Source organism: Dermacentor silvarum, chromosome 7 (assembly GCF_013339745.2).
Source record: "Dermacentor silvarum isolate Dsil-2018 chromosome 7, BIME_Dsil_1.4, whole genome shotgun sequence".
Taxonomy (NCBI): Eukaryota; Metazoa; Arthropoda; class Arachnida; order Ixodida; family Ixodidae; genus Dermacentor; species Dermacentor silvarum.
The window spans coordinates 29666997-29680564 of record NC_051160.1 but is presented as its reverse complement, the minus strand read 5'-3'; the positions used below and the strand labels follow the sequence as shown (position 1 = coordinate 29680564).

The window sequence follows — 13568 nt, the reverse complement described above, 5'->3', positions numbered from 1 at the left end:
ATACGAATAAACGCCGCCCCACCGACGGCCGCGAAAAAGAACAGCGCGCAGTCACGTCCTTTCTCCCTTTCTCTTTTGGTGCGGAGGCACTGATGCGGCGCCGGACAGCGCGGAGGCCGCGAGTGGGCGCGAAGAGTTCCTTCCCTCCCCTCTGCGTTGCCTTCCCGCTTTGCTCCTTTCGGTGGGAGATTGCGTCGCCAGTTACCCTTGCGCCCGGTTGCAAGATATGCATTTGGTGCCCCGCAGCACAGCGTCGCCTCCCCTCCCTCCCTCCCTCCCATACCCCCCGGGCTTTCGCACGACGGAAGCAGGGCCGGGCTTGACTGGCGCGCCCGGCCGTGACGGAAGTCGCAGTCGCGTTTGCTCTCCGCTGTGCGTTCGCTCTCCGTGCGTGAAGGCGCGCGTCCCCCGCGCGTAAGGCGCGCTTTCACTCGCACATAAAGCGCGCGGTGACGATTTTTTCGCCCTTGGACTCATGCTCCACGTCTCATGCTCCTCCTCCGCATCGCCTTCGTTGATCTCCTCTCCCGTCGGTGGGCGCACCTCGTTGAGAAGCGTGCTTGCTACCGCCCTTGTCGGCGAGATTTTCCAGCGGAAGCCGCATTATAACCGGTATTTCGTCTCACGCGGCTGCACTGTAAGCGGTATGCGTATACATGGAGTTCTATGGGAGGGTAAACGGGAGTCGGGAAAAGGCCGCGTTGTAGCCAGTTCTGCGCTATAAACAGTTACGTTATAAGTGATGTATACTCTAAATGCTTTTTACGTGCGCGTACGTGAGTGAGTTCACCTCCGACTCTTTGATTTAGCTAGTTTTAATTGTGTTTCGATGATACGAATTTCGGCTAATACGAATATTTTCCGTGACCCCGTGAGATTCGTATCATCGAGATTTCACTGTATGGGGTTTTATGGCCCAAGGGCCAGATATGGCCAAAGAGCGCCATACACATGGTGATGAGTTTCCAATGAATTGTTTATGAAATAGACGAATGTACTGTGAATGGTGGATGTTGAATGGCTGTAAACTGGCCTAAAATCAGTCGCTGTAACGCGCAAAATATATAACTATTAAAATGATGACAATGACTGGAGATGTGAGCAATGACCATGGACAGTTTGTTCTGAAGCGATAATGGTGGCGCCATCTAGCGTGCACTTGGTGAATTACACCTGATGTTTCGATACACACCTTTGCATCTGTTTCTTAAGCCTTTTCAGTTTTTTTGTCCCCCCTTTTTGAAGACATATGACACAAAAGAGGCATCAGACAAGTGCAAGCAGTGCAAGTACTAGCTACAGTCAAACCTCGTGACAAAAAAGTCGCATCCAGCAATGAACTATATTCCTTAGGTTCGACATTCGTTATAAGCACATTTTGCACACTGACATCAGTGAGGAACATCACAGACTTACTTCATTATATCTGTTAATTCAATATACCGAGGCGTGACCTCTAATTGCTTATTGCAGCTATAAAGAGATCACACAATGTTTTACAAGTACCACTCTAACAAGCACCATTTGCCCCCACAAACTCTAACTGGCCGCTGTGGCACATTAGAGTAATTTTTAAAGCAGAGAAATTGAAGAATGACCCGGAACTTTGTAATAAAATACCGCTGACAAGCTAAGCTAATCCTTGGCCATTTTTACCAGAAACTAGGGGCGGCCGAATATTCGATCTTTCGAATACAAACCATTCGGTATTTTCGAATATCAAAACTAACCAAATATTTCGCAATAAACAACTGTTCAAGTCTGGTTACTGTTTTCCATCTGCTAAACAACGTATCGCAAATTATTTGCAATCCGTTGTTTTTTGAAGCAACGCAGAAACGAAATGGGTAATGCAAGCTTTGTTTCGGTTTCGCGGCCGAAGCCGACATGAAAACAGGTGATTTTTGCTTAGGGTCTGTCATTTAGTGCTTCTTAAGTCTAGTCATGTAGCTGTTTTATCTTTTACGCGATGACCAGAGTGTTTCCTTGCAACGGGCCCTTCTCTCCCTGTGTTTACCGCACACATTGCCCTTCAGCAACTTTTATCACTTGCAAGAACTTCTAATCTCATTTATCAACAACCGTTTATTTGGCTTACGTGGATAAAACTGACCTTAAGTGTCTGTGATAATTAGCTTTCATTTTTTCATTTGTCAGTACAACCATGGTACATAATTATACTGAAATAAATATTCCTGGTGTAAATATACGCACTGCATTTGACTATTCAATATTTGGTGCTTACTATTTGTATTTGAAAAAGTTTATATTCACCCACCTCTACCAGAAATGCGTAGTTGAACCCAGCTCGTCCCCGGCTCTCTTTATCAGAAATGCACTGACAAACCCAGCTCATCTAAGGCACATAAGTGGTGAATAATTATTAAATTACGGGGGTGTATATCTCGAAACAGCACAATGGGTCAGGCCCCCTTGCCAGCCGTTTTGGCAACACCGCAACTTGAAGAGAGAGGTCATAGGTGCACACTTGCAACCAGCTGCAAGTGTGCACTTGCGTCATTGTCTGTTTTTGTACATTTCAGGTACGTTTTTGCACAATTCAGAGGATCGAGGACATCACACAGCCCCTGCTGCTGCTTCCTCCCACTCACCGGTCTCGTTGCGCACGGCCAGGAACTCTCCCTTCTGGAAAACCACAACCTTGTCCTCCTGCTGGGGCGCCTTAGGAGAGCTGGTGCGCAGCACAATTGTAGGCAGCACTCCCGGCGACTGGAAGGGCTGGTACTGCAGCCGCATACGCTTGCTCGCCCGCCCCGACCCACCGCCCCCCGTGTCGGACGAGGAGCCTGGCGACCGCGGACTTTCGCGTTTGCGGGCTCTCCGAGGTGGCGGCGTGGTGTCAGCTTCCTTTGTCGCCCTGCGGTGAAGAGGCAAGATAAAAAAAATACATATATATATATATAGGGTATATGGATTCAGGGGTTGCACTCGCCAACACCACGATCTGCCTACGAGGCATGCTGTAGCCGGGAGCTCCGAATTAATTTTGACCCCATGGAGTTCTCTAAGGCGCACCTAAATCGAAGTACTGCACACTTTAAAACAGCACAGAAAGTAAAATAAAACTACATACCATGACACTTTACTGTCAAGCTTTGCTTGAGTCAACCCTTGATACGACGAGCAAAGTTAACCAAAAAATGATTGATTCATGGAATGTGAACGTCCCGAAACAACTCTGGAGCTGAGACGTTGTAGTGCAGGACTCCGAATTTGGCAACCTGGATTTTGGTTTAAGGTGCACTTAAATCTAAGCACACGAGCATTTTCGCATTTAGTCCATATCAAAACGCGGCCGCCACGGCCGGAATCGAACCCACAACCTTGTGCTCGGCAGCAGAACACCATTGCAGGGTCCGTACAGGTATTCAAGGCAAAAATTTCAAGGATACTCCAGGACTTTCCAGGACCTGTCACAGGTTCTTCAAGGTCTCAAAGCCGCATCCATAGTAGAATTTCTTTACTCTAACATTTCCAAAAATGGCTAGTTTTATTGCACTTACAACAAATTACAATTACAAAAATTACACAATTACAAAAAAAAAATGTTTAGCCTTAATAACTTCTCAAGATCACAACACAAAATGAACGCTTACAACAGCGGCTGAGATTTCTCCAGTATAGGCTGGGTAAAGTTCACCAAAAATATTCAAAACATTCAGCATAGGGTTATTGCCCTAAAATAAAAAGAAATAAGTATGTATCCCAATGATGTTAATAATGTCTAGCCTTGATCACTTTGCAAGTTCACAACAATGAATGCTCCCAACAGCTACTCGGACTTCTCCAGTATTAACTGGGCAAGTTTACCGAACATTTCCAAGCCATTCAGTGTAGTCTTGCAATACATCCATTACATCCTCCTAAGGCCCACCAATGGAAGATTTGTCCAATATACTGGACAACAAAACACAGCGCGCCACGGCCATCGAAACCGATTTTTCCTCAAAGACAGCGTGTGTACGGCTGCTACTAAGACCCGTGCTGCCATCTATTGACTACGGTCGAAATCGATTTGTTTCCCGCCTTTCGAGGAGAGTTGAAAATGGCGGGACTGACCACGAGCGCCTTAAACGGCTGCCGCCTAGGAAGCAAGTGAATGTATGTTTTTTCGCATGTGATAAAGCATATTGAGGCCTTGGTTTGTGTTCATAAGAACTCAAGCAGCACAGAGAAACGCTTATTTGAGCTATGAATGCGGTAGTTTTTGCGACTGCATTGTGTGTTTTACAATGTCCAATATATTGGACATTGGGTCTCAATGACAACAAAAATATGACAGTACGCACATGTAGTCTCTTGGTGCTACTTAGCAAATAAGGGTTATTTGGCTGCAATCACCTGCTTCTGGAATTGAGGATACACAATTTTTTTTTCTAGATAGCAGGCCCCGTGTGAACGATGAAACAGCTGAGTGAACACTGGCAGCCACCCAGAAAGCGGGCAACCCCGCCCCCCCCTCTCCCTCCTCTTCAAGTCCAATCAAAAACAATCGGTCATTTGCCACGACTTGCCGATGCTCCGAATGCTGCTTGCTGCAGAATGGAAGATTGCAGCATGAAAACTTTTCTACTGCATCACACAGGAGTGATGATGCTTTCACAAAGCCCACTCCTTCTAATCAAAGGGATTTATAAGCTTGGATCATGTTTCACAGTGTTGGTTTGTACTTTCATATCCGTAGTAGCCAGAAAAAAATCAGATTGCTGCAGCCACTGGCCTCAACTGCGCCATTCCGTGACGAAAAAATGACCCCTAGAGGCCCAATGTCCAATATATTGGACATCGTGTTAAGTTCAAACAACGCATCTAACAGCAAAACTGCGTAACACTTTTCACCTAAGCACCCCAAAAACGCATTTCTGAAGGTTTAACAAAAATCTGGGAACCTAAATTCACTCTGGGGCTCAGGAGAATATAACAAATAGTTGTATATTGCAATCTTTTAAAACATGTCTTGTTTTGATCATTTCTCAAGTCCGCAATATTAAAAGTTAACACAATGAACAGTCACAACAGCTGCTCAGGCTTTTGCAGTATTAGCTGGGTTGGTTCATTAAACATTTCCAAAACATTCAGCATACCATATTTTCCAGTGTATAAAACGCGGTTTTTCTTAATTTTTCGTTGGTGCATCTTGTAGAATGGTGCGACCTATGTACGTTTTTTCTTTTTTCCGAAAAAAAAAAACTGCCGTCAAAATCGGATCCGATGTTATGGCCACTACGCACGCTGGTTGACGTAATTGCTACGGGTTCTGTGCGCGCTTTTAAGGTGCCGGGTTCTCGTGATCAAGTTCCCGAGCGCCGTGAGAGAAGGATAGAGCAGCAATGCAAGCGGCCGTAGGCCAACCGCGAGTCGATCGCCCCAAAGTCGTTGCATCTGCAGATCGCTGTCAAGATACGGCGCGCACCGCTGTGCAAACTACACAGTTGCTACGAGAGTACAGGCACCCCCCCCCCCCCCTGCCTCCCGGGCTGCCTTCCCACCTTTGTCCCTTGTGCACGATTCGGCTTACCGTCGCACGCTTTCACTCGCACATACAGCATACGACGCGCGGGGACGATGTTATCGCCCTTGGAATTTATGCGGAACATCGCGACAACCACGACAGCAGAAATGCGCCTGGAGTAGAAATATACGGCACCCGTACGCTTGCACGTGACCCGCGTTCACACACCGAAACGTCACTAACTTTTTAAGATCGCTTACCGAAAGAACAGGTGCACCTTATACACCAGTGCGACTTATATGTATTCTTTTTTTTTTTTCCGGAACAACTGCCATTTTGAGGGGGGTGCGCCATATACAAAGGTGAGACTTATAGACAGGAAAATACGGTAATGTTATTGCACTTATATTATTGAACCTCCACCCAAAGGCACTGAGCATCAGTGGTAAAGTTGCTCCACTATAGCTCTCTTTAGATTCACCTCGCGCGCAAGAGTGAAAGTGGGACAAGGGAGATCGACTGGCACATTGTAAGATATGTACACCGTGTCGACCGGCGAGGAGTGACATGAACAATAGGGTGAGGAAAGCAGCGTAAACACTGCCAGCCGCACCAGCACCAAAGCCGTGACATGGGTCTCTCGCTCCGTTCGCAGTTTGACGCGGTGAAGCCTTTTATGTTTTCCGCGCAGTTCTGCAAAACGGAACTATGTGTGCTCGCGCCAGCGTATTGTTTCTGAAATGGGGAGTTTGTCAGATTGACGCCGACCTACCACAGAAAGGAAGTCGCAATGTCGATATCAGAGTGCATTGCTCACGAAATTCCAAGGATTTTTCAAGGAAGGGAAAAAATTCCAGGACTTTCAAGGGCCTTGAAAACGCACTTTTCAATTTCAAGGGTTTCAAGGACCTGTACGCACCCTGCCATTGCTACTGAGCCACCATGACAGGTAAAAACCGAGAATGTTTATCGCTGATAGAATGTAATGAACATGCGACTCTGATATAACGACACTCCACTGTACTAATGCAGGAGCTGCCCCATGTGATCACAAAGTGGCATATATTTGAATTGACCAAATAAGCATATAACAAATGTGTAAAAGTGCATTTGTAATACATATTTTATGTGCAAGTACGCTCTCTTCATTGCGTGCTATAATTGTAACGAAGAAGAATGGTGGGCAGCCCGCATGTCTTACAGTGTGGGCTCGCCATGGCCGAGCCATGTGGCAAATGGCAAACGTTACTCACGCTGGCGGAGAGCTGCTGGTGGGTGCTGCACTCTCCACTGTGCTGGGAGCAGCGGCTGTGGCTGAAGCCCCTCGCCTGCCAGAGGTTTCGCGAGGCGGTGGCTTCGCTGGCGCCCGCCCGGCGGTGGCGGAGGCACCGCTGGTGGGACCAGGGGCGCAGTTGCGCGAGGTTCGGCGACTTCCTGCTGAAGGCGTGGTGGCCTCGGAGTTTCCCACAGCAGCCGGTGCCGCAGCCGATGCAGCCTTGTTTCCCGCAGATGCTGCAGCAGATGCCGTGCCGCTTTTTGAGGATGCTTTGCTGCATGGGAAAGAAATTAGAGAGAGGAAGGGTGGAGGGGGCTATTTGAATATCTGAATCAAAGCAGGTGAGCACAAAAGCTGCCCCCACACTGAGTATTCGAACAATGCACCTTGACCTGAAAGTACTGTTGCACAGCAAGTGGACAGTCCTACATGCACCAACGGTAGGCAGTGTGGAATGTGCGTGCTGCTGGACACTGTCGCACATTTACATTGCTAGATGCAATGTGAACTGAACTTCAACCTGACATCCCTTTATACCCACAGACCGTGAGCGACACCATGCGGACACTGAAAGCAGCACGCCTTGCTCTTCTACCTCACGAAATGTAGTTGCTTGTTCTGCTTCCATGCGACCCCTTCCGCGTCACGGCACATACTGTACCTCATGTAACAAAGAATGGTCCTCAGGAAAAGTATTATAGCAATTTATTTAGGTCACACTGAGGTTCACCAGCATTTTTCCCCCTTAAATTTCAAGGTGTGGGACTTCCAATTAGCGCAAAAAACTCCTGTGGATCAGGTGTTCCTTTTTTATGTTAGTTGGACTATATATTGGCTATTGCCTGCAACATTACACCTACAATAATTAGAAGTTGTAGACGCTTTTGCGTACTGTGCCACAAGGGCATTTTGTTGGCTTCAGGATCGCCCATTTGAAGTGTTGCTCAAACATTGTTAATGCAAAACACAACAGGCATTTAAGAGTAATATGATCACTGAACCTTCACTGGGTGTTTAGACTAAGGTGTCCGACATAAGCTATAGTCAGCAAAAGTAGAATGTATTGGAGTGCCACATGATACATCCTAGTACTTTGTGCTGCTTACTTTATGTACACAGAAAGAAAGAAAGAAAAGAAAGAAAAAGAGATTCACTTTAAGGGAAGGGGAAAGGGGGGGGGGGGGGAAGGCGACCATTTCAGTACAAGGCAGCCCAAAATGACAAAATAGCAGCGAAACATAATGCTAAAAGGAGTTCAAATGCAAATCCCCGTCGACAGCAAACCCGACAGCAAAGAAAGCAGAAATTATATGTTTGGTGAAGCTGACCTGTTTGCATTAGCGTGACGAGCTGCTCTCGAAGCAACGGCGGGTGCATCCTGGTTTACCGCAGCCTTTGTGCCATGCTTTTCAGGTGACTTCTTTTCCTGCAAATGAAGTTATATATATTTTTTTAATGGCAGTTGTAAAAAATCACATCAAATCGTGGGGTTTAACATCTCAAAGCCACGCATGAACTATGAAACACGCCATAGTGGGGGAGGGCTCTGGATTAATTTCAACCGCCTGAATCTAACTAAGCGACCCTTTTCGCATTCCGCCCCCATCGGAACTTGGCAGCTGCAGCACGGAATCAAACCCGCGACCTTGATCTCTGCAGCAGAACACCATTGTCACCTAGCCACTGCAGCTGGTACAGTAGTCGCAAACTTGCAGCAAATATTAGCAGCTCGCACAAGTTCTCTCCAAAAGATGCAACTGCACTGTTCACACTATAGTAGCCCAATTCACACATGGCATGCAAAGCTACAAAGGCTAATTTGTCTCACTGCTTGCAAATGTGACCAAAATATAGTGCACCACATATGAAAGTATGCGTCATGCAAATGGATGTCGCGTTAAGTCTCGTACTTTTATGTCTCAAAATATGATGCAATTACTACGTGGAAGACATGGCAGATACAATCGTATTTACTACCGAAAGAGCAGAGTGCCACGTTTCAGCGGCCAGCGGCCACAGCGTATAGATTACGCTCGCGACAGAGACATAGTACAGCGCGTAAGCAGACAGGTGAATAAATAATATGTAATCTGACGTAACATTTACATCCACAAGCTGTAGTTACAATATATTGCTACATGTGCCTCTTGAACTATGCACACGGTTGCTCCAACAAAGAAGGTGACAAGCTGGCCCTTGCTAGAGCTGTCAACTACATTGGCAAGCATTGTAACTGGTTCATTCATGTAGCAATACAAAGCAGTTATTCAGTAGAACCATGCAAAGTGAGACTTCTATTACCGCACTACCTGTTAAGTATCAAACTGGCGAGTATAGCTACACATCATTAAATAACTAGCTTAAGCTAACCAGCCACTCTGAACAAGTGCACTACACACTCAATGTAACTAGCTATCATCAGCTAATTAGCTTTAGCTAGCCAATCCCTTTTTGAACAACATAAGCCCTGTGTTCTGTGTGAAACTACGCCACTACAATAGCATTGTACAGCCCAGCAGCATAGTCATGCAAGGCAAGTATTCCACCATGTAAGCCATTGAACCTGCCTTGGCCTATGGATATTGCAAAACATCCTCTTCCACTAAGTTGCATGACCACTTCAAAACACGCCGAAGCACCCTGTCAATTGCAGGCCGTAAAAAGATAAGCCACATGATGGCAGTGCAAGTTGTTTCTCTAGGTTTGAAGCCCGACAACCACAGGTACAGCCAAAAGTATGTCAAAATGTGCCAGCAAGGGGCATTTTCCTTGCAACACATTTTTCAACCAGCAACCAGAACTGGCCCACACACACACACACGCACACACACACACACACACAGCTAATGCCCTGCTGGATTCTGTTCACAACAAATTATTTTGCATAACTCATTAATGCACACTTGAAGACCTCATTAATGCACACTTCAAGGAAATAAGAAAAAGAAAATATGTACCGGATACATGGTATTTAAGAATTTTTTACAGTGCATGTACTGCATAATCAATAAACACGCGTAAACAAATGTCTCCCAAAATTCAGAACCCAGTAGACACATTAAAGCTGCATTAAAATGATAAAACTACCAACAGATGGCATACTGGTCATAAAGCAACTTCTACTAATTCGTCAAATTGAAAGATGTGTTACTCATTCAAGTAAAGCCTTAGAAAAAGAACTGCATTTAGGGGCTAGAGAAAACAATGTGTAACACATGAAGTGGGTATCATATAGCAAGGAAGACCTACACAACAGTGTAGTAGTAAATGCACAGTGCATAGCTTTGTGTAGCTCAGAAAGATACTTAAAATGCTAAGTCAACGTTTCTGCGCCTAATCAGGGTGTCTACTATGTTGGCCCCCCACTTTGAAATTTCCCTAATTCTTCCGGATTTTCTCCTACTTTATTAATGTGAATTCCCCGACAGCATATGACCATTGTTTTCACGAATTTTTCAGAACTGACAAAGTTGAATAAAATTCCGGGTTTTCTACGTTTTATGTTACGACATCATCCCACTTCACAGCACTTACAATTATTGTGTCATCTCTCCAAAACAGATTCGCAAGCAGTCACACACGTAACAATTAAGATGCCTGCAATCCCAACAAAACATTTTGTTACATAAACAGAGTGGTTGCACAAAAAACGCAAGCAAATATTAGAAGACACACAGTGACATATCTGCCACAAATGAACTTTCTCCAAAGGTCAGCTGTAAAGTGGTGGCAACGTACAGGCATGGCCAAAAGCCTAAGACCAGAAATGCAGTGAAAATTTTTTTTTTTTTTTTTTTTCAGATTCGACACCATTTCGAAATGGAGTATGTCGTACATCTTACGTTTACAAGTTCGACCAATGCAAAGTACTCACACAATTTCACCATTACACTGCAGCGCTTTTACATTACACTTTTACATTTACGCTTTTACATTACACTTTCCGCTCATGCTTTGGTGTCTGCACTTTTGCTCCCAAGAGTACATAACATGAAGCCACAATGTATATCCTCTTGAGACATGAAGACAGATCAGAGACATAATTGCTTTTAAGGTCGTTTTTTTTTTACCGAGTGGTATGCTACGAAAATGAAAAATCAATTTTTCTGTTTAAATGTCATGGCTGAATGCAGCATTTCCATGTACGTGGACAAAGTAACCATGTGCTCATGTATTGGTTTGTATCACCTTCCTTTGAACACATAGATCCAAGACATGGGTTGCCATTTTAATGCTCCATCATAGATTTCCCTGTGTCACCTCACGGTATTTTAAATAAAAATTCACTTCACAGTTGTTTTTCGTCATTTGTGGCTACACAATGGCATAGACCAAATCGAGTGTCAATTTTCTTGAAAGCTGACAGCAAGATTTAAACCACCTCCACAAACTTCTGCATGCACTTCGCTTCATATCTGGGATGAGTAAAGAAGTCACTTCCAAGTAAATATTGAAAAGTACTAAAGGCAATGAGCAATTTAACGTACAAGGCATCGCGAAAGGATTTAACAAGGAAAAGTAGTTGGCGGAGGTTACTGATCACCAATTGGCGTACAATGCTGCAGCGCAGGGGTGCTAATCTAAACATGTATCCTAGGTTTTTTAAAGGGCCATGCAAGAGGTGGTGATATTGGGAGACCGACCTGCTGTGGTGTTCCTTCAGAATGATTCTGCACCAGAAGTGGAGTCGGGCCATCTTTACAACCGTTTGTAGCCGGCTCCATCCTGTCTTCGTTTCAGTTGCCGATTACTTCACCCTGTCACAAACACCAGCACAGAGGCATACATTGAGAGAGAGCGATACATTTACTGCGATAAGAAAGCTGGGAGGTCGGTCTGAATAAATGTTCTGGGCTGCTTCATTGAGTGAGCATGCTTGCAGTGCAGGCACTAAAAAACTCGCATAATATAAAAAATTCCTCGGAATAATTCGTGCGAGTCAATTTTGCAGTTTATGAATAATGAGCGTGCGTCAATTTTGCAGTTATTTTATGTAAGGGCTACATGCCAGTCCGACTTACAACAACTTCGATAAAGCTTCTCACTTTTTTTAATTTTATTTTGCGTGCGCCTCAAATGAACTTTGACCTCCTCTGAACGACCGCAACCGGGAGGGCTACATGTACCGTTCCATCGCGCTACCAACGCGATTTACGTTCTGTTACCGTGTAGCCCAGGAATTTTAAACAACCAGACGCAAATGCGCGTCCAGACGTATCGTTTACACACACTAGCACACAGACGGCTCATTACGTGTAGGACGGAAGCAAAGCTGCAACGCCGCAAATAAAAAAGGTAGAAGGGGGATGGGGAGAAGCAACAGTGCTACTTTTTAGCGAGCTCGTAACCGCTCACGCAGGACCCTCGGCGTCATCAAAACGAGCTGCCGAGAATCGCGCCACCAGCATAACCGCAGACGCGCGTCGCTGATCACGATGTTTACAAACCGATTACAGCTCGAGGTCCCCGCGAAGAGGAAAAGCATATTTACAACACGACCAATAAGGCGCCGAGGGCCTGCGAAGAATGTTAATGACTGCAGCTAAAAGGACGACCCGCTCTTTGCAAGCAGTCACGCCGCGTACGCACTACAACGCCTTCCAAAGCGGTTAACTTTGAGAGACGCGCGTCAGTTTTAAAGGAACGCTGCAATAGAACATCACCCACTGTTCGGAAACGACGAGAAGAGACGCTTCCGCGGGCATTGCACACCGAATCGCGGGGGGTCTCGGCCAACAGGGCAACGTTCGTAACGGAACACACAAAAGTCGGGCCCCGCGGCAGATGCACACATGAACCGCGAGTGCCGTGCTGTTTAGGCTTCAGTTCGGCGCGACGAGTTGCTAGCTTGCTCACGGGCGCTCCTCAAAGCTAAACCCTTCGAAAAGCTTCAAACATTGCCGCTAAGCCTAAGCGTTGGGCGCGCTTTGCGAAGTGGCGGCGTTCGACTAGCTCGACATCCGCCGCTCCTTTTTTTTCTTTTTGCCTTTCCAGTATTTTTTTATATAATTTTTTTTTTTGCCCGACCAGAGAGAGTCTACGCGCAAACACCCGTCCCCACTGTGCATTCGAACGCACGCACACACCTGCATGATCCACGCTCGTGGCGAGAGTAGCTGTCGCGAGCCCGCAGGCGCGGCGTTTGCTGTCCCAGGAAACGCGCCCGCGAAAAATGTTCGTCCAGCGCGGCCGAACCGGCACGGCGCGACTAGGGACAGCGCTGCCTTCTTTCGATCACTCGCCGCCGGTGTGTCGTTCCCGGCACCGAAATCTCCGCGCAAGCCCGCGGGTCGCCGCAGAAAAGGCCCACTTACCGCACACTTTCCACGCGTAGACGGTCGAGAAATGACGTTTCAGAGGCCGACCGGCAGTGTTGCCGTGTCCCAGAGCGCTGCCCGGTTATCCGTCATGTCGGCCATGTTAGGAGAGCGGCGGTCGGTGGCGGCTATGTTTGCGAGAGAAGCCGGTTCTCCTCATTCACCGCGCGAGGCGTCGCTTGCGCCACGCCAGGGCGTGTAACGGCGTCGGCGCTTGTTGCCGATGGTCATCGACGAAACAATATTTCAACGGTCGGCCCGTTACACGGGCATTCATGAGGGTTTACGCTCACCGCCAAATATCACACACACGCTACAGAAGGAACACCAAACAAATGGGACCTGGCTTCGCAGTCATTGATTGGCTGGAGGAGTCGGAATCATCTTTTGTGACTAGCGACATCTACACAGAATCGTAGCAGCAGCGGGGGCGGTAGGCAACAGCGGCGCGAGTGAAAAATATGTAACGGGGCGTGTGCTTGATGTGTCTCAAAGAATTACG

General features: G+C 46.6%; 1 protein-coding gene across 18 annotated transcripts in view; it reads right to left on the bottom strand.

The window, feature by feature from the left end:
• Positions 1-13421, bottom strand: part of LOC119457844 (poly [ADP-ribose] polymerase tankyrase) — a 126234-nt gene extending 112813 nt beyond the window's left edge. For 11 of the 18 annotated variants that reach the window (XM_049670477.1, XM_049670479.1, XM_049670478.1 and 8 more), the window contains exons 1-5: positions 13064-13420; positions 11393-11506; positions 8078-8175; positions 6727-7023; positions 2613-2878 (exon numbers count right to left, since the gene is read on the bottom strand). In XM_049670477.1, coding sequence (XP_049526434.1) covers positions 2613-2878; positions 6727-7023; positions 8078-8175; positions 11393-11473 — 742 coding nt within the window. In that variant the 5' untranslated portion in view covers positions 11474-11506; positions 13064-13420. Of the gene's footprint in view, positions 1-2612; positions 2879-6726; positions 7024-8077; positions 8176-11392; positions 11507-12416; positions 12680-13063 lie in introns of those variants that run through there. The other 7 variants (XM_049670489.1, XM_049670490.1, XM_049670491.1 and 4 more) reach the window with 3 other exon arrangements.
• Between the last annotated feature and the right edge of the window lie 147 nt (positions 13422-13568).